The sequence below is a fragment of the Sturnira hondurensis genome, unplaced genomic scaffold (assembly GCF_014824575.4).
Source record: "Sturnira hondurensis isolate 20B ecotype Veracruz unplaced genomic scaffold, ASM1482457v3 Scaffold0013299, whole genome shotgun sequence".
NCBI classification, from domain to species: Eukaryota; Metazoa; Chordata; class Mammalia; order Chiroptera; family Phyllostomidae; genus Sturnira; species Sturnira hondurensis.
The window spans coordinates 8,796,100-8,814,625 of record NW_028085930.1 but is presented as its reverse complement, the minus strand read 5'-3'; the positions used below and the strand labels follow the sequence as shown (position 1 = coordinate 8,814,625).

Genomic DNA, 18,526 nt, shown 5'->3' with positions numbered 1-18,526 from the left:
TGGAGAAGATGGAGTGAGTGCTAAAGCTCACATTGTTTGGAAAGGAAGTGGAGAGGCCAAGAACCAGGTTCAAGTTGCCTCAACTCAGATCTTTAATTCCAAGTCTGAAGCTCTTTATTCTACACTGGTGAATTTCCCACCCAAAAAGCAACTCATCTCTCAAAAGTCTCTTCACTATCAGCAGATTTTATGTGTTTTAAAAACTGGGTTTCTGAACAAGATTTTTATTTGATAATTAACTCTTCTGTTTAAAATAATTAAGAAAGCCATTTAATTCTCTACAGACTACATTTCTTTTGTCAAATAAAATGGGTCAAAAGCTGACAAAAGAATTAAGGTACACTATGCTTTAAAAACCCTTTTGAACTTTACGTGTTTCCCTGGCAAATCTTTATTCTTTCAGGAGATAAGGGTTGTCTCATTCTGTGCCTGATTGTCACAGTTACAAACTTAAGAACTTCATTTACTTGGTTGGGAAAATAAAGTTCCTTTGATTCATGTCAATGTACCTTTTTATCAAGTGGGGCCCTGATGCACAGGAAGTCCGTATTTTAATAGATACAATTTCTGGGACCTGTCCTAAAGTAAACCACCTGTCTTTAAGGGGACTGTCATAACAGGAAATCCAATCATCAAAACTAGTTTATCCTAACTCTGTGCTTGTAACCACTGCTCCTATATATTCAGAATGCATGGTTTTGGAATGTGGTACAAAGTCTATCAGGTAATGCTGAACAAGTAAAGATTCCTCTAAGCCAGTGACTTTCAACTGGTGTGCTGCAAGAATTTTTATGACAGGAAATACCTATCGAGTTAAGGGCACTGCCCTCTTTTCCCTTAGACTGTCAAATAAAAAAAATGACAATAGGCAACACAAAAACAGCCATCTGGTATGAATGAATCAAAATTGTACCTATTTTGGGGGAACAAAAATATATTTTTGTGCGTGCCACAGAATTTTAGTAATGAGCTTATGTGTGCCATGAGAGGAAATAGGTTGAAAATTGCTTCTCTAAGTTGCTTGTGGCTTTATTATACAGCCACAGTAAAAAGGGTTAAAAAGATGAATGACTTTCTGAAACAAAATGTCAGTAGGTGATTACTTTCCTTCCTACCCACGAGAACAGCAGATTTTGCAGAAACCCTTCACCTCCAATAAAACTGCGGTCACTAAGCCTATGTGTACTTGTTTTACAGCATCTGCCATGCTGTTTATGCACAAAAATACAAGCCATGCCAGGTCTCTGCTTATATGTCACTTTTCCAGGGTATGGTTTAAAAAAAGAATGTAGCTAAGGTCTTGAGGTTGATGCTACTGACGTATAATAGAAGAGACTGTGAACTTCCTGCTGAAGACTAAACCCTAAGGAGGAAGAGTCATTTAATTTCAGTATTAGAAGAGGGAATGTGGCAGATTTTAAAGCAGATTTTAACAGAGTCCTAATCCTGACAACGATACAGTCAGAATGTAAATAATTCACCACCTCGATAACTCTGGAAAATGAAGAGACTGGACTGTATTATCTCTGAGATTCTTCTTCACAGATACGTCCCTTATTCACACATTGTGACTTTTAAAGCTGTGACTCCCCAAAGAGGAATGAGCAGCAAGAGATTGAGGATCAAGAGCCAATCACAAAAAGGAAAGAGAAACATAGAGGGCAAGTAAGGTGTGCTGGGAGAGAAGAAAAAATACGGTGACAAGTGTAGTCGTCTTTTACTAACCTGCTGAATGTAGGGCCTGAACTCTTTCCAGATATTCATTTATTTTTTCTTGAATGCGTTCTAGGCTTGATCCTGCCATCTCAGCATAAATTAATGCTTGTGCAGCTTCCTAAAAATAAGAATTCAAAGGGATTTAACAGATAAGTTACAATTTAAATTTTTTTACCACTTTCTAACTCACTATTGATTTCTATGAATGACAAAACAAGAATGTCCTTAGGATATCAGTAATTTTTTCATAAAGTAAATGAGTCATATAATTTTCCAATACTTTCCAATGCTCCAAACTTTCTCATACTGTTGAAAATTCACAAACTCAAACAGGAGAGACAGATCATAAACCTTTTCTTAGAATAGCTGTGCTTTATGTTTTCTATTTTCCTTTTCCTTTATGCAATAGGCCAGACTTAAAATATTGTCAAAGGGTGACAAACTTAAAAGTAGACTTCAGTTATATGAAGTCAACTTATTTTAATTTAGAAAACCTGGATTCATCTTCCAGTTATTCATTCTATAACTTCCACAACCAGCTATGCTGTGGCTGGTGAGAAAGAGCCTCCATTCTCAACATCATTCCAGGAAGGTTCCCCATCGATGGTACCACCATGAAATAGACTAGCACGTGGTTTCTCCAAATAGCAACACCTTCTTTGCAGTAACCTAGGCAGGTACACTTCACGAAGACTCATGGCTAATTTGTCTGGATCCAAAGAACATCACTTTTTTAATCATGTTCTTGGAGCAGGAGTTGTTTCATTGTACCTAACAAAATCAATAACAAGAGTGCAGTTTTCATCCAAGTGGATATTCAGTCTAAAGGGTATGTGGGTAGAGAAGCTGTGATTTCCTTACATTCTGTGAATCAGATATTTCAGGGGAGGAAAAAGAGTATAACTTTACATGTAAATCTTAAACATTGTATCTTACATACCATCATTATCTAAATGCATTATAGCTACACTTAATTTCAATAAACATAATACATATATGTGTAAATGTATATTTCACCCTTTTAATTATCTTGCATGTTAATACTGATATTCAAATTATTTTGCTTAAAGGAAAGCCAATTTTTAAAACTGCTGGTACCAATTTTGCTTTACTTGTTTCTATTTGAGAGTGACTAGTAACTAAGGAATGCCTGATAGAATAGTATTAAGACAGTAAATACTAAATATTTCATAAAGTTTATATAAATAGTCCCTAGAAGCAAAGCATTTCTGACTTTCTCAAGGATAAAAAATTCGTCTCAAGGATAAAAAATTATAATGGCATGCATATAATTCAATAGCAAAACAAGAGGCACCACTGCACAGTAATTTCTTTTGCTTTAGAAAAAGCTATTTTATATGGTTTATTATTTTAACCTATGAATATTTACTAGTTACTTTATGAAATTAAGACACAGAACTGTACTTTTAAAGAAATATCACCTTCATGAAATTCTCCAAAACAAGTCCAAAAGAAATGGTTCTCCAACAAACTGTATATAAGTCTCTAAATATGGGTTATAAAGTGAAGGCAATAAAATATTAATCTGATAAAAGCAAACCACACATTACTGACAGCGTATCTGTTCTTGAAAAAAACCCACTACTATTTGTATTATCAAAGGCTGACATTCTTTCTAAAACAAAAGTGACAATATGATAAAGATACCACTACCTCCACCCCAGCTGGAGGGGTGGATTGGAGAGCAGAGGGTGAATTATGGAAGTTCAAACTCTGATTTGATAATTCTGCCCTGAGTAATTTATACAAAAGAAATATCAAAGATATGTGTAAAGCATTAGTCACACGGATATTAATCAAACCATTACTTATGATGCTAAAAAAACAGAATGAACCTAAATGTCCAACAGAGTTTGTATATAAATTTCAATACATTCACATAATGGAATGCTATGCATCTATTATTAAGATATTGCAGAAGTAAATTTAATGATTTGAAAAAGTTCAAGTGAAAAGAACAGGTTATGAATGGTATAAACAGTACGATCTAAGTTTGTTCTCAAAGATGGGGTACACAAACATGCGTAAAAACACAAGCACAAAGATACACATTAAATGCTAGGACAAAAGAAGTTTTCTCCGTTTTTAAATTTACTTTTTATTTTCTTCAACGAACGTGTATTATTTGAGCGAGGATTACAGACCACTTCCCAGTAGCTAGCTAATTCTGTCACCCAGAACCAAGTGACAGGATTAGTTAGCTACTAACTACCGATACCTAACTACTGCCGCCATAAGCAGTTCAATGTAGCATTGTGAGTCAAGACTGCAACCAGAGAAGTGGTCATTCCAAAGCTACGACCAGACCTCCCACTAGTGCCAGAAGCCCGGGTGGGCGTGGGAGTGCCTAGCCTGGTCTCTACACCCGGTCGCCTCTCCCCTGAAAAGGAAAGTAGGGAGAAGGATAAAAGCAAAGTCCAGTGGGCCTGGACGTCTCGGAAACTGGACCCCCTCCCCTTGGACGGAATCCGTGCTTCCGGCTTACCTTGTAGTAAAACACTGCCTCGGAATAGCGACCTTCGTGGTCGCGCTGCACCGCCAGCCGGGCAAACTGCACCGCGTCCCGCTCCAGCGCCGACGAGTCCATGGTGCCGAGGCCCCGCACCGAGGGAGCAAAGACCTACAGCAGAGGGTACTCGCCCACCCGCTGCGCCCCAGCAAGGCGAGGCAAGGACTTCTGATCGCCTTGGAAGGGCCCTCGAAGTTTACTTTCCACAGCCGAGAAAGAAGAGTGAGCCTTCCCAGCAAGGGCCGCAGCAAACGCTGTGCCACCAAAGTGAGACTCTGACACCAGCCAGTGGGGCGGCCCCCGCTTCGGGAGTCTCCGTGACTCCCGCCCCGCCCACCGGCCTCACCGCGCAAGCGCACTCTCACCCTTGGGAGGTTCTATGGGGTTGGGGCGGTGGAACCCAGACTCCTCGCGGGATTACGGAGGAGGTGGGCACGGCCGGGCCAGTTCGGGTTTGCACGAATGTGACATGTGACCGTCACAGCGCCGGGGATTGGGCAGGTGAAAGCAGGACTACTTCCGAGTCTCGGTCATCTACGCCATCTGCTCCGAGGTGGCACTGTCGACAGAGGCTGTTGCTGGCGACAAGGTGGCAGAGGCATGCACGCTTCTTACAAACCCTTGTTTTATCTACTGAAGGGAACGTTGAAACAGCCAACAAGAAGCACTTCCCAACACATCTGAACTGATATTTTAAATATTAGGAAAGTAAAAAAGGACATTCCTAGGACATCTAGGGTTCGTTTAGGCTACCCTTAATAACGTTTATTTTCCACAAACTCAATCATGATCAAATATAGAGCACCCCCAGTGTATACCGTAAGTATTGATTGAATTGTCAACAATATCTTCACTCGTACTTATCCTTAGATTAATTTAAAGTTGTTATAATACAACAATTAGGTAATTTTTTTATTGTCTTGTCTCCCTTAAAAGTCTGAATTTAGCAATAATAAAAATGAACCAGTGGTAGGTGCTACAATATGGATGAAACCCAAAATTTGTGCTGAGTCAAAGAAGCAAGATGCAAGACTACCTACTGCGTGGTTCCGTTGATAAGAAATAAGTGCAATCAATGAGGCTAGAAATCAGATCGATTGGGAAGGGAACATTTGGGGTGATGGAACTACCTCGATGGCGGGGTGCCAGAATGTATACATTTGTCAAAACTCACCACACTATACATTTTAATATGTGCTTTTAATTTTTTCTTCATTATACCTCAGTAGATTTTAGTTGGTCTGTGTAAAAAAGGAATTAATTTCTTAATATTTTTACTCTTCGTATTCAGAGAAATCAATAATAATGACTATTTAATCATCCTCTTGTAAAGAAGACAGGTGGAGAGAATGTGCCTGTGCCTGGCACAAAGATGGTTCTCAGCCAACAGTTTTAATAACAAACTGAAGCAGGGATGTTTTCTGGCCTTACCAATTTTGTCTCAGTGTTGAGCATCAACCTTAGTCCAGAGAAGATGCTCAATAAATATTTTAAAATATTGAGTCAGTGAACTCCCTACTGAATATGTTCAATACACCCTCCCCCATCTTGATTCTGAAGAATAAAATAGAAATTCCTTGTTCTGGGCAGGAGGCTCAGTTGGAAAGAGAATCGGCTTGTGCACCAAAAATCTGTGGGTTCCATCCCGGTCAGGGTACACGCCTAGGTTACTGGCTTGATCCTCCACTGGGGAGATAGGGGAGGCAACTGATCGGTTTCTTTCTCTGTAAAATCAATAAACACATCCTCAGGTGAGGATTAAAAAAGTAAAATATAAATTCCTTAGCACAGAGTAGAAGGTCCTTTAGAACATGTGTTCAGACCACATTCTCAGGGTGTTTGCAGTTAGTCTTGAGCAAATTGACCCCCAAATTACAGCCGATGAATGCAGTTTCACTCACTCAAAACTCGACTTCTACGTCTAATGCTCCTTCTCTAGTCACAGCTTAGAACTGCTAGCACTCCCAGATAACTGTAATTCCCTCCTTGAACTTAGTTATTACTTATACATTTAATCTTTATTCTTTGTTCATTTATTCAGTGAACACAACACCTACATTGTACTGGGCACACAGCTATACACCCAAGACACAAAGACGTAAGAGAGTGAGATAAAGCAAGTTAAAAGCAACTTGAAGCTTCAAAATGTTTGTCTTAAAACTGAGTCTTCTAATCCATGGACACTGTAAACCTCTTCATTTATCCAAGACTTCTTTAACTTCTCAGCAATGTTTTATAGTGCACAAGTCTTACACATCTGAAAATTTTTATCTCCAAACACTTCATATTTTTAATGCTATTTTAAATGGTACTGCTTATTTAGTTTCAATTGCCAGTTGTTTTTGTTAGCATACAGAAAAAAGAATTGTGTGTGTGTGTGTCTGTGTATATATATAAATTGTATTCTGAAGTCATGAATTATCCAGAAAACCCTGAGGCTTTGCTGGTGCCATCGCCCACCGCCTCTGTGGAATGTCTACCAGGATGTCCAACAGCACCTCCACCTTAGTCAGGTCTGTGACATTGACCACAGTGGACAGAACTCGTCCAGTGTTAAGGACTCAGTGCTGCTTGGTCACAGTGCCCTCATCCTGCAGTGGGGAGCCCACCCACAGCGAGAGCTGGGAGAGACCCAAGAGAGAGGTGACCTTGAGAAGACACTGGTCAGCACACAGGCCCAGCTTGGGAACCCCATGCTGTTGACTGTTGATTCCTTGGTTCATTTCTACATACAGCTTCAGAGTCAGAAGCAGCAAAACCAAGTTTTGAAATTCAGACTCCTAAGGGGCTTATAGAAGTGACATTGTTCTGGGACTTTCTAGGTAGAAAAGAGAGTGTTGTTAGTAGTAGCAGTATTACTCTTTTTAAAGCTGCCAGCCCAGTATGGTCACTTATTATATCTGTCATCATATTAAGAAGTCTGAAGAACTGGAAAGAATGAAGAAAGGCAGAATAAGAGCAAAGCAGAGAGGGAGGGAGGAATGCTTCAGGCCCTGCTGCAGGCAGGAGCAATGGGCCCAGTGGATTGGCAGGATTGGCATTCATTGAGTCTGGCTGTGGGAAAGCAAAGGAATGAGAGTTTAGAGGGGAGCTTCTCACACGTTGGCTGAACCAGGATCACGTGGGCTGGTTCACACCTTGCCTGCTGGGCTCCACCCCCAAGGTTTCTGATTCAGTAGGTCTGGGTGGGGTCCTGGCATTTCCACTCTGATAGGTTTCCAGGTGATGCTGAGGCTACTGGTGCGGACCCTCTCCCTGCTTTTTCTTTTACATTTCTAACTCTGAAATTTATTTTTCATCTAATATAACTTTAATGGCTTTTTAAAGTATGATATACATGAATAAGAAAATACTAAAGATAATCTGATTGTCACAAAGCAAAAAACAAAACACATGCAAATACTTTCTGGATGAAAAACTAGAACATTATCCACTCTCCAGAGGCCCCCTCATGCCCATTCCATTTACTATTTCCACTTTGCTTCCTAAAAGTAATTTCTACTCAGATCTCTAAAACCAGAGTTCTTTACCTGATTTGGAACTCTACATACATTGAATCATGCAGTATGTAATCTTTCCATTTAACTTGTTTATGAGGACCCCTTCTAAAGGAGCCACACCCCCCATTCCATTACTGAGTAAATTTGAAGAACCAATTGGTTTTATTAGGTGATTCGTGAATCAGCACCCCACTTAGCAGTTTGAAGGGGGATCTGGGACTGAAGGTATGGCCCACCCTGATTCTAGGAGACCACGAACAGTTCCACCTTTGTGCTCTAGGAGGACTGCAAGCTGTCGAGATGGTATGTGAGCCGTTGTGCTCCAGGGTGAGATGCACCACCCAGGACACAGATAAAGAATCACTGGTCAACAGAGGAGAGAATGCTGCAGCTTCTTGTCTGACTAACCTTTCCCCTGAATTCTATACCTCTTAGCTACTCTCTCCTTCTCTTTGTGAAAAAGGTCGGTTGGAAATGGAACACAAGATGGTTTATTAGGGTACATAACTCACCATCTTCTCAGATTGCTGGCCATCTGAATAAAGGGCCCCTAAAGATTAAAAAAAACTTGTTTATGAGATTTATCTAGGATAGTAATCTAATTATTAATATATTATGTACAATTTATCGATCTATTTTACTACTGAGGAATATTTGGGAATTTTTATGTGGCTTTATTGTTAATGCAGAGACCGCATTTTGAGAACCACTGCTCTAGAGAAAAACAGAGGCCTGGGAAGCTCAAGGCCTGTTCCCAGCTGACTCTTGACTGGCTCTGTGGCCTTGAAATTCTAGCTCTCAGGGAGAGAGTACATCGTGCTAAAGGCACCAACACAGACCGAGTGAGTCTGTGTTCTGGGACTGTCCTGTCCTTTCTTCCCTCCCTCCCTTCCTCCCTCCCTCCCTTTTTTCCTAACTGTTTCTACTATGACCCTTCAGGACACTTTGCTTTTCATCCTGCACTGCTTTCCTAGACTCCACCATCTCACATGTCTTCTAAGGAGACAAAGTTTTGTGGGTTATCTGCATGCACCCAGATAACCCATAAAGGAATGGGTTATCTGCATACACCTTCTCCCTCCAGACTCCAGTCCTGATGCTTCAGTCCCTGGCTTCGTACAGAAACAGCCAACTTCCAGTGACCCCCTTTCCACCCCCCGTGATGAGAAAATGGAATAATTTTGTTCCCTGCAAACACCACCCTGTGACTTCCCTCACAGAAAGAGCAGAAGTAGCTGTTAGTCCTTGGTTTCTTGGTTATCTTGGGCCATTTATTCTGACAAGAGACCAAATTTTCAGGTGATTGAAAGATGGAGGGTGGATTATCCACATAGGAATAATGTCATCTGTAGTTCTGCCTGGTGACAGGTAGAAATGGGGAGGACAACAAGGTGTCAAGTTCCATCTCTTCACGAATTTGAGCACACCAACTAAAATTTGGAATATGATAATGATGAAAAGGAGGGTGTTATATCTTTTGTAAAATTTATTTATGTATTAGTTTTTAGAGACGTAAGGAGGGAGAAAGAGAGGGAGAAAAACATCGATGTGAGAAAGAAACACCTGTTGAGTGAGAAACATCGGTCGGTTGCCTCTTGTATTTACCAAGCCCACAACTCAGGCATGTGCCCCTGCTGGGAATCAAACTGGCAACCTTTCACTTTGCAGGACAGTGGCCAACCAACTTAGCCACACCTGTCAGGGCAGGAGGGTATAATATGTTACATGTTTTATTACATGTTAATAAAAAAGCCAAAAAGAGAAGGGCTGGTTTGGTGCAGCTACCTCATCACTACCTCACAAGGAGACAGCCAATGTATTAATTGTATGAATTCATGCTATATATTGAAATGCAATTTCTGTCCTTTGTCCACAACACTCCTTAGTTTCTCTGTTTTTAGCAGCCCTCCCTCTCCTCTTTGGAAGCCCTTGAAATGTGGCTGGCCCAAATTGAGATGCGCTGTAAGTATAAAATTTATACCAGATCCCATAGTCTTAGTACAAAAGAGAATGTAAAATATATCATTATTTTTATATTCATTGCACATCAAAATAATACTATTTGAAATTTATCCTCTTAAGTAAAATGTATTTTTAAACAAGTTTCACCTGTCTTGTTTCCTTGTTTACGTGTTTACTGGAAAGTTCAGAATTACGCATCTGGCTAACATTCTATTTCTTTTGGCTGCATTTTTCTTAGACATTCCATCGGGTCACTTCAGGACGTAACATGTGCTTTTCAAGCAACATCTTCCTGGTATTCTAGTCACGTGGCACATGTTGGTGAATCAGAGGCTGAGCTGGATCAAGAGGAGTCTCGTTGGGAACATTTGTGAAAGAAAATGGGAGGCAAAAAGATTGGCCAGGGGAACTGTCAGCCTGCCACACAGACCTGACAGAGCCTCTTCCGGTGGAATGGGGCGCTCCAGAGCAAATACTGGTCTTTTGAGGTGCCCTCTTTCTGTACAGATACGCAGGCCCTTGCGCGGCTGCTTTGCTCAGTCATTGGCCGGGGGTTTTCCAAGAAGAGCGTACCTTCCACTGAAAACTGAAGCTGACATGACTGGCAGCTAAGCAAACCCTTCTCAGCTGGGCAGGGAGTTCTTTGTGGAAGGGGGTCCTGAGTAGAACAGAGCCCGTAGATGTGCAGAGTTGGCTCATGATATTTAGAAATAATTACTAGAATTAGTTGTCATTGAAAAATCAGATTTTCATACCCACACTTGAACTTTTGGCTTCTCTTGGAGAAAAAGTGCTAGGCCCACATGACTTTCTTGGAGCGACTGTCTCGGGCTGAGCCGCGGCCGCCGGAGTGTGTGGGACAGAACTCTCCAGCTCACTTCCCCAATCCAGCCTGCTTCACACACTGACAGTGTTTGGCTGGAGGAGAGCTTTCATGCGCCGGGAGGTGTCCCAGAGAATCTTCAGACTGGAAACACCGAGCTCTGAATCTCTCCTGGCACAAGGTTTATAGCAGGTGTGACGTAAATGTTTATTACGGGGATAAAAGAGTGACGAAGTCCCTTCTAAGGCAACACAATACTCACATGTAGTTCTCCAACAAGACACAAGGTGGGGGTGTGCACTCAGCAATCCACCTACATTCACACGCACCCACAAAAGACAAATATTCTAATTTCCTTGCCATCGGGATGTATAATACAGCATGGGGAATATAGTCAATAATGTTGTAATAATTCTGCATGATGTCATACGGGTACCAGACTTATCAGGGTGATCACTTCATAAATTATATTGATGTCTAATCATTATGTCAGGTGTTTTGTTGTACATCTGAAATGAATATAATGTATGTCAGCTGTGATTGAAAAATGAAAAATCCTGATTTTATTTTATTTATTTTTTAAATCCTGGTTTTATTTGCAGGTGTAACTTTGTTGGATGTGAATGTGCATAAGTAATTTCTAATATATTGTACACATATCCTAGTGAGTATATCTATCTATACACACACAGGTATAATAAAATATTTAAACTTAGAAGATACATAATTAGGACATATAAATATAACACAAAATTAGGATATATGATATGGATAAATAGAATTACAATATATAAGAGAATCTATATGTATATATAGTTATATATATTTAAATTTAGATATATAATTAAGGTGTACATATGTAGTTAATGCATAACAAAATATATATACAATTAGAATATATATGAAATTAGGGTAAATAATCAAATATAACATTTATAAACAAGTAGGATGTATATGATTATATTGAACCATGTAAAATGATGATTATTACCTTCAAAAACAGCAATTTTATGTAGTTAAACTGACGTTTCAGTTGGGCCATGTTATATTATACCTGTTCAGAAATAAAGCTTATCTTGTGTTCTCTCTCACTAGAAACTTCTGTTCTCAGATTCTAATGCTAATGCCCCCAATCTGTCAATGACATGAAAACTTGGTCCCTTAGGGTAAGTGAGCCAGTGTAACTGAGAAACCAAGGACCAACCGTTATTTTTGTTCTTCCTGTGAGGGAAGTCACAGGGTGGTGTTTGTGGGGAGGGAAATTATTCCATTTTCCCACCATGGAGGATGGAAAGGGAGTCACTGGAAGTCGGCTGGTTCTGTAAGAAGCCAGAGAGTGAAGTGTCAGGGATGGAGTCTGGAGGGGGTGTGGGTGCATGTCAGGACCATCCACCTGCACGCAGATAACCCACAAATCTTTGTCTCCTTATAAGACGTGTGAGATGGTGGAGGCTAGGAAAGCAGTGCAGGATGAAAATGCAAAGTGTCCTGAAGGGTCATAGAAGAAACAATTAGAAGGAAGGAAGGAAGCAAGGAAGGAAGATTTGAGAACGTGGACCCACACAGCAGCAATGGGACCACAGGGAGGGAACTCACTCACCCTGTGTTGGCGTCTTTACCACGATGCTCTTTCCCTGAGCGCTGGAATTTCAAGGCCAGGAATATGTGGTCAAGAGTCTTGGCTGGGAACAGGCCTTGAGGTTCCCAGAGCTCTTTTCATTTAGAACAGTGGTTCTCAGAATGTGGTCCCTGCACCAGCAGCATCAGCATCACCTGGAAACCTGTCAGAGTGGAAATGCCAGGGCCCCACCCAGACCTACTGAATCAGAAACCTTGGGGGTGGAGCCCAGCAGGCAAGGTGTGAACCAGCCCACGTGATCCTGGTTCAGCCAACCTGTGAGAAGCTCCCCTCTAAACTCTCATTCCTTCGCTTTCCCACAGCCAGACTCAATGAATGCCAATCCTGCCAATCCACTCGGCCCATTGCTCCTGCCTGCAGCAGGGCCTGAAGCATTCCTCTCTCCCTCTCTGCTTCGCTCTTATTCTGCCTTTGGGACTCAATTCAAGTGTTCCTTCCTCTGGGACAAGGTGTGAGGTTTTCCGGGATGACTTAGATGCTGCCTCTCTGGCCCCCCAGCCCCTGACTTACTCGTCACTTAGCAAATATCAAACGGTGTCTGAACTAGGGGTGTGAGTCTTTCTCTTTTACAAGGTGAACTCCTTTGTTCATTTTGTTTTAACTCCCAGTGCCTGGTCTGTGGAATTTAAAACATTTGTTGAATGAAATAATGAATGACCATCGCTTGGCTGGAAGCTTTACAAAGAGGAATAATAATCAGTCTTGGTCTGTGTGGCTGATTTGGTTGAAGTCTTGTCTGGTACACCAGAAGGTTGGGGGTTCAATTCCTGGTCAGGGCACATGCCTAGGTTGTGGGTTTGATCCCCCCTCGGAGAATGTGTGGGAGGCAACCAATGAATGTTTCTCTCTCACAGTGATGTTTCTTTCTCTCTCTCTCTTTTCCTTTCCCTTCCTCTCTCTCTAACATCAATAAGCATATTAAAAATAATAAAAAGAGTAATAATAATCACAATAATATGAATAAGAAGTATTTACTCAGTTCTTTTTTTACAAATTAAAAACAGCCTTATTTAGGCACAAGGTACAGGTAACAAAATGCACTTTCTGAGTGTACCGTTTCGTGGCGTTTTGCCAAGCGCACACACGCCATGTAAACACTCTCACGGCAGAACTTTCTCCATGCCCCTTTTCAACCAGTCTCCAGACCACCACTGGCCTGCTTGCTGTGATTAGGTCTTAGTTTTGTCTTTCCTAGAGTTCTAGAGGCACGGAGTCCAACTATGTTCCTCTGTGCCTGACTTCCTTTGTTCAGGGGGCTATGTTCGAGATCCATCTGTGTTGTTGTGTCTGTCGGTGATAGATTCTACTTTTACCAACGAGTAGCATCTGTTGCATGGATCTAGCATGGTTTGTTTATCCCTTCACTTGTTTTTCGGCATCATTTCCGGGTTCAGCCTTTGAGAATGAAGCTGCTGAAACGAATATAGTACTGTATGTCAGCTGTATTTGGAAAAAAATTACTTAAAAAAAAAGAACAAAGCTGCTATGAACTTTGCGACCAGGGTTTGGGTAGAAACCACCCGAGGTTTTTAGATCGTTTCACTCATGTATTCTCTGAGCTTCACAAAATGTGGGAGATCTGTCAGGTCGGAGTGTGGCACATGTGAATCTCAACTGTTCCATGGATGGATAAATATCCAAATGTATCGTGACCCATTTGAAAGATGAGAATATGTCACCAATCAGTACTCGCCAGTTCGGTGGCTTGTTCAGACCACATGGTGAGTGTGTGGTGGGTCTTCTAAGACTAGGGACTCAGGGGACAGTATGGTAAGATGGAATGTGCCATGCATGTGCATTTTGACCTTGGTATTCACGGCGAGGTCCCTGGACCAGCAGCACCGCAGAGCTTGTTGGAAATGCAAACTTGTTGGCCCCACCCAGGCCTACTGAATCACAGTCAGCTTTTAACAAGAACTCCAGGTGATTCTCATACATACAGTATGACAGGAAACGTGCTTCCTGGAGTTGTGCAAGGTGTGGTCCTGGTCCCTAAATGCAGGGACGATGGGGATGGGACCAGGCTTATTTTCTTTCTGGTCCTGTCACGTCACTCCTCAGAATGAATGACGCCTGTGTGTGTGTTGTGTATGCATTCATGTGTGTGTGATCTGTGCACACAGCTTGAACTTCCCTACATTTCACAAGTGTTTAGGAAAAGCATGGCTTGGGAGCCCCATACTCTGGTGGAGGCTGAGAGGCTGAAATGACACGGGGGTTGAGGAGGGGGGTAGCCTGAGGCTCTCCCTCCCGTCTATCAGGGAGGATTCCCCAAGTAGTGGTATTTCCATAAGCCCCTTGCAAGCCTGGATTTCAACACTTGGTTTTGCTGCTTCTGATTATGAAGCCATGTGTAGAAAGGAACCAAGGAATCCACAGTCAACAGCATGGGGTTCCCGAGCTGGGCCTGCGTGCTGACCAGTGTCTTCTCAAGGTCACCTCTCTCTTGGGTCTCTCCCAGCTCTCCCTGTGGGTGGGCTCCCCACTGCAGGATGAGGGCACCATGACCAGGCAGCACTGAGTCCTTAACCCTGGACGAGTTCTGTCCACTGTGGTCAGTGTTACAGACCTGGCAACATTCCACAGAGATGGCCTGTCCTGGGGCTGCACCAGCCGAGCCTCAGGGTTTTACAGAGAATTCACAAATCAGTGAGTCCGTGGTTTTTTTGTGCCTGGTCAGAATGCCTGCCCTGGCTCTGCTGCCAGCTGACAGCTACCAGCTAAAATATCCGCCTGCAAATGTGCAAATAAAATCCACCGCAGATTCTGGAGTCTCTCCATATTTTATAGGTTGTATTTTTGCTTTTGTTTCTTTACTCATTTTACCAACTGACTTGCTAATATACAAATAGGATTTACATGTGAAACAACTAAATAGCATGCACAATCACTATATGTATGAATTATTTTTTGACATATTTAAGTGCCCTTGGAAGACATCCAAGATATATTGCTAAGTAAAAATAAAACAAAACACTCAGGGTAATGCTAATAGTATGATTTAATATATGTAAATTTAAAAATAGATGTTTATGTATATATAAACATTTGTATGAATGTGTATGCACAAGTATGCATGTATATACATGGGTGCACACAGAGGAGACTGGAAGGACACGTACAAACTATCCGGAATGGCTAATCCTGGGGAGGGTGTGGGGAAGTGCGGGGAGTGTTTATGGAGGACAACTTTCCCCGTAGTGCTCAGTCCCCCCAATGCTGTCTGAACGAGTGTCTTAGTCTCCGTGGACGGGAGGCAGGCTCCGACGCTGTGAGGAAGGGCCGGAGGGCGTCCTGTACAAAGTCGCTATTGAATTGGCTGTTTTGTTTAATGTCCTGAGACCCCTCGTCAGGAACTGTCCAAACTGCTTAGTCTCGGGGCTGCCCCAGGTGGTGGAGAAATCCGGGCCAGAACTTCTTCTCCCTCCCACTGATCTCTGGGGAGTTGGTTCTTCTGGAACTTCTGGCTGCCTGAGTGAGGGTGCCGAGTAGGTTTCTGGGCTGGAGTCACAGGAAGCCAGGGCAGCAGGGAGGAGGTGTGTAGCCCGGGCTGGAGGAGAGACACTGTGGATCATGCCGGTGTGCGGGGTCCAAATCCACCGGGGACTGGGCAGCAGCTGCACTGAGAGACTAGCGAGGCCACCAGGGCCTGGAGCAGCGCCTAGGAGTTGTTCGCTACATTGTACAATGAGGGGGTATTTGTGTCTTCCATACATATGTAAAAACACTGAAAAGTTAATTTTGCAAAGGATAAACATGTTGAAAATGTGGTCTGTGGAAGATACCTGAACTTCCCGCTTCTCCGGTAAACTCAGGGACGCACCACTTGCCATTACTCTGCCTCGCCTTGGTCGTACTGCACCAGGTAGAGCGTCTTCACTGCAAAGTGGAGTTAGCAGTGCCCCCTACCTCACGAGATCACAGTGAAGATTAAGTTAGAATAACGAAGTACAGAGAGCAGTGCCAGCATGTAGTGCACCTCAAATGTGTGTGCAAGCTGTTGCTCTCTGATTGTGCTACACAACAGACCGCCTTTTTGTTACACTCACGGAGTCTGTGGGTGGGGAATTCGGAAAGGGCACAGCAGGAGCAGCTAGTCCGTGCTGCACTGCGTCTGGGGCCTCAGCAGAGGAGGCCCGAAGGCTGGGGGCCCGACAGCGAGGGGCAGACTCATCCGAGGCTTGTTTTCCCACATGGATGGTGCAGTGCTGGGGGGTCTCCAAGAGCAAGGTCACCTACAGGAGCCCCCACACCTAGCGTGTCCCTGTGATTCGGCCTCCTCAGCCCGGCGGCTGAGGGCAGGCTTGTTACATGGTGGCCTAGGGCTCCAGGTGCCAATGCCCAGAGCAAAGGCAGAAGCCATGGAGCCTGTTGTGATCCAGCCGTGGGAGTCCCACGGTGGTGCTTCCTCACATTCTACTATTTGTAAGTTAAAGGGGAGGGATGTGGACGCTACCCCTTAACAGGGGAGAGGCAGGGGAGAAGAGCATGTGAGGAGGACCCGTGGCTGCGGCCCTCTTTGCAAAATCAAATCTACCCACACTATTATTCTCGTTCATTCTTACAGGGGAGCGAAACTCGTAAATTTCCCGAAGACCAATCTATTTAGGTGTTTTCTCTTTTTCCTTTTTTCTTTTTTTTTGGGTGACTAGCATCTTCCGGGAAACTAGCTTCCAATAAACCATTTCAGACACTTCATTCCAGGAAAGGATGACATATTTCACCTTGCAGAGAATTGATTTTGTGTTCGCTTTGTACTAAAGAGTCACTTACAAAAAGAAAAAAAACTATATATATCGGCATCAGGGGATCCCAGGAGAGCTCGAGTCCTTTGTATTTTCCAGTTTCTCTTTTTCTGATTACTGAGTGGCATATCTATTTTTTAACTTTCTTTTCATCTTGTCCTGTTTATCCAAAGAAGAAAAAGGGAAAGGGAAAGATTCAGGAGAGTATTTTTTAAAATTTACTCCTTTGAGCAAGTCATTCCTATGCGGGTGGAAGAGGTTAAAAATTACAGGGGTTTTCAGTTAGTGTAGACACGCTGAAACATTTAATGACCAAATACAGTCGTGCGTACTTTGACATCGTTTGTTAGTGAGTTAACTCAGTCTGTTTAGCACCCATTTATCGAGTGTTTATCTTACTCCACAGCGCCCCCTAGCCCCTTGCACACTGGATTGCAGCCGTGGCCAGTCCTGGGAAGCCATATATTTGGTCACTTCTTGGTCACTGCAAGTCATGCACTGGATTAAACACGGTGGACTCAGAGGGAAGGCACCTCTCTTGCATGTAAGGCGCCTTCACTTGGGTGGCCAGTGGCACACAGGTTCGCCGTGGAGATTGTCCCGAGTGGTTCATTCTTGGAGACGCTGGTTGGGTTTAGGTTTAGTGGCACTGCTTTCCTTATCATATGACAAGATTGGAGCTTATGAGCCGGGATATTCATCTAGGAGGCAGCAGTGACTGAGGGTCTGGCTTTTTTGGCTTGGGGTGTGGGGAGGAGGAAGGTTGTTAAGAAGCATTAGGCGGATGCAGGATTCCCACGCATGCCTGCCCATGTATGAGGCTGACTTCAACGTGCATCACCAAAAGCTATGTGGGAAGTGGCGATACACCCCTCAAACCTCACACTCTCTCTTTAAATGCTTGGTGGAAAAGTCTGCCAGTGAACGAGATGCTAATAAAACATTTCTCCTTTTGTGAAGAAGCATTGATCTGGTTTGGGCTAGCTTTGCTCTGAGGCTATCTTCTCAGGGAAGAGAAGGTTTTCAGGAGCTCCCATTTATGTAGGAAAGCTCGAGTCTCAAACCGATAATACGGCATGCACTTCCCCTGTGATCTTATCCCAGCTTGTTTATCTTACTCCACAGCGCCCCCTAGCCCCTTGCACACTGGATTGCAGCCGTGGCCAGTCCTGGGAAGCCATATATTTGGTCACTTCTGGGACTTTACCCATGCTGTCCCTACTACTGAAGTGCTTGTTGTAGCCTCTTCCCAATTACACGTGGCTAACTGCTCTTTCTTTGGGCCACCTCCTTCAGGAAGTCTTCCTTGAGCGCTCCCCATCTCTGAATGGATCAGACTCTCCTCACCTTCTCTAGTTATGGAACTGATTACCTTTCCTTGTAATTTCCTCTCGGCCTCTCAGTCTCCCCCACCACGCAGGACATTTTCAGAGAGAAAAGCCTGCAATCTTATTTGCCATTATTTCCCCAGGGCCTGGTAGTTCTTGCCACATAGGAGTACTAAAGTACCTATTGGATGAAAGAAGAAAATTATTTGTAAGGTCTTTATAGTTTAGTCATTGTTTTTATAATTTATTACTAACATACTTAGAGGTAAAACCCAGTTTGTCT

At 43.0% G+C, this 18,526-nt stretch overlaps 1 protein-coding gene across 2 annotated transcripts in view; it reads right to left on the bottom strand.

Moving 5' to 3' along the window:
* Positions 1 to 4,688, bottom strand: part of CAPN7 (calpain 7) — a 37,224-nt gene extending 32,536 nt beyond the window's left edge. The window contains exons 1-2 of one of the 2 annotated variants that reach the window (XM_037061318.1): positions 4,223 to 4,688; positions 1,726 to 1,834 (exon numbers count right to left, since the gene is read on the bottom strand). In XM_037061318.1, coding sequence (XP_036917213.1) covers positions 1,726 to 1,834; positions 4,223 to 4,324 — 211 coding nt within the window. In that variant the 5' untranslated portion in view covers positions 4,325 to 4,688. The remainder of the gene's footprint in view (positions 1 to 1,725; positions 1,835 to 4,222) is intronic. The other variant, XM_037061317.1, reaches the window with a different exon arrangement.
* Between the last annotated feature and the right edge of the window lie 13,838 nt (positions 4,689 to 18,526).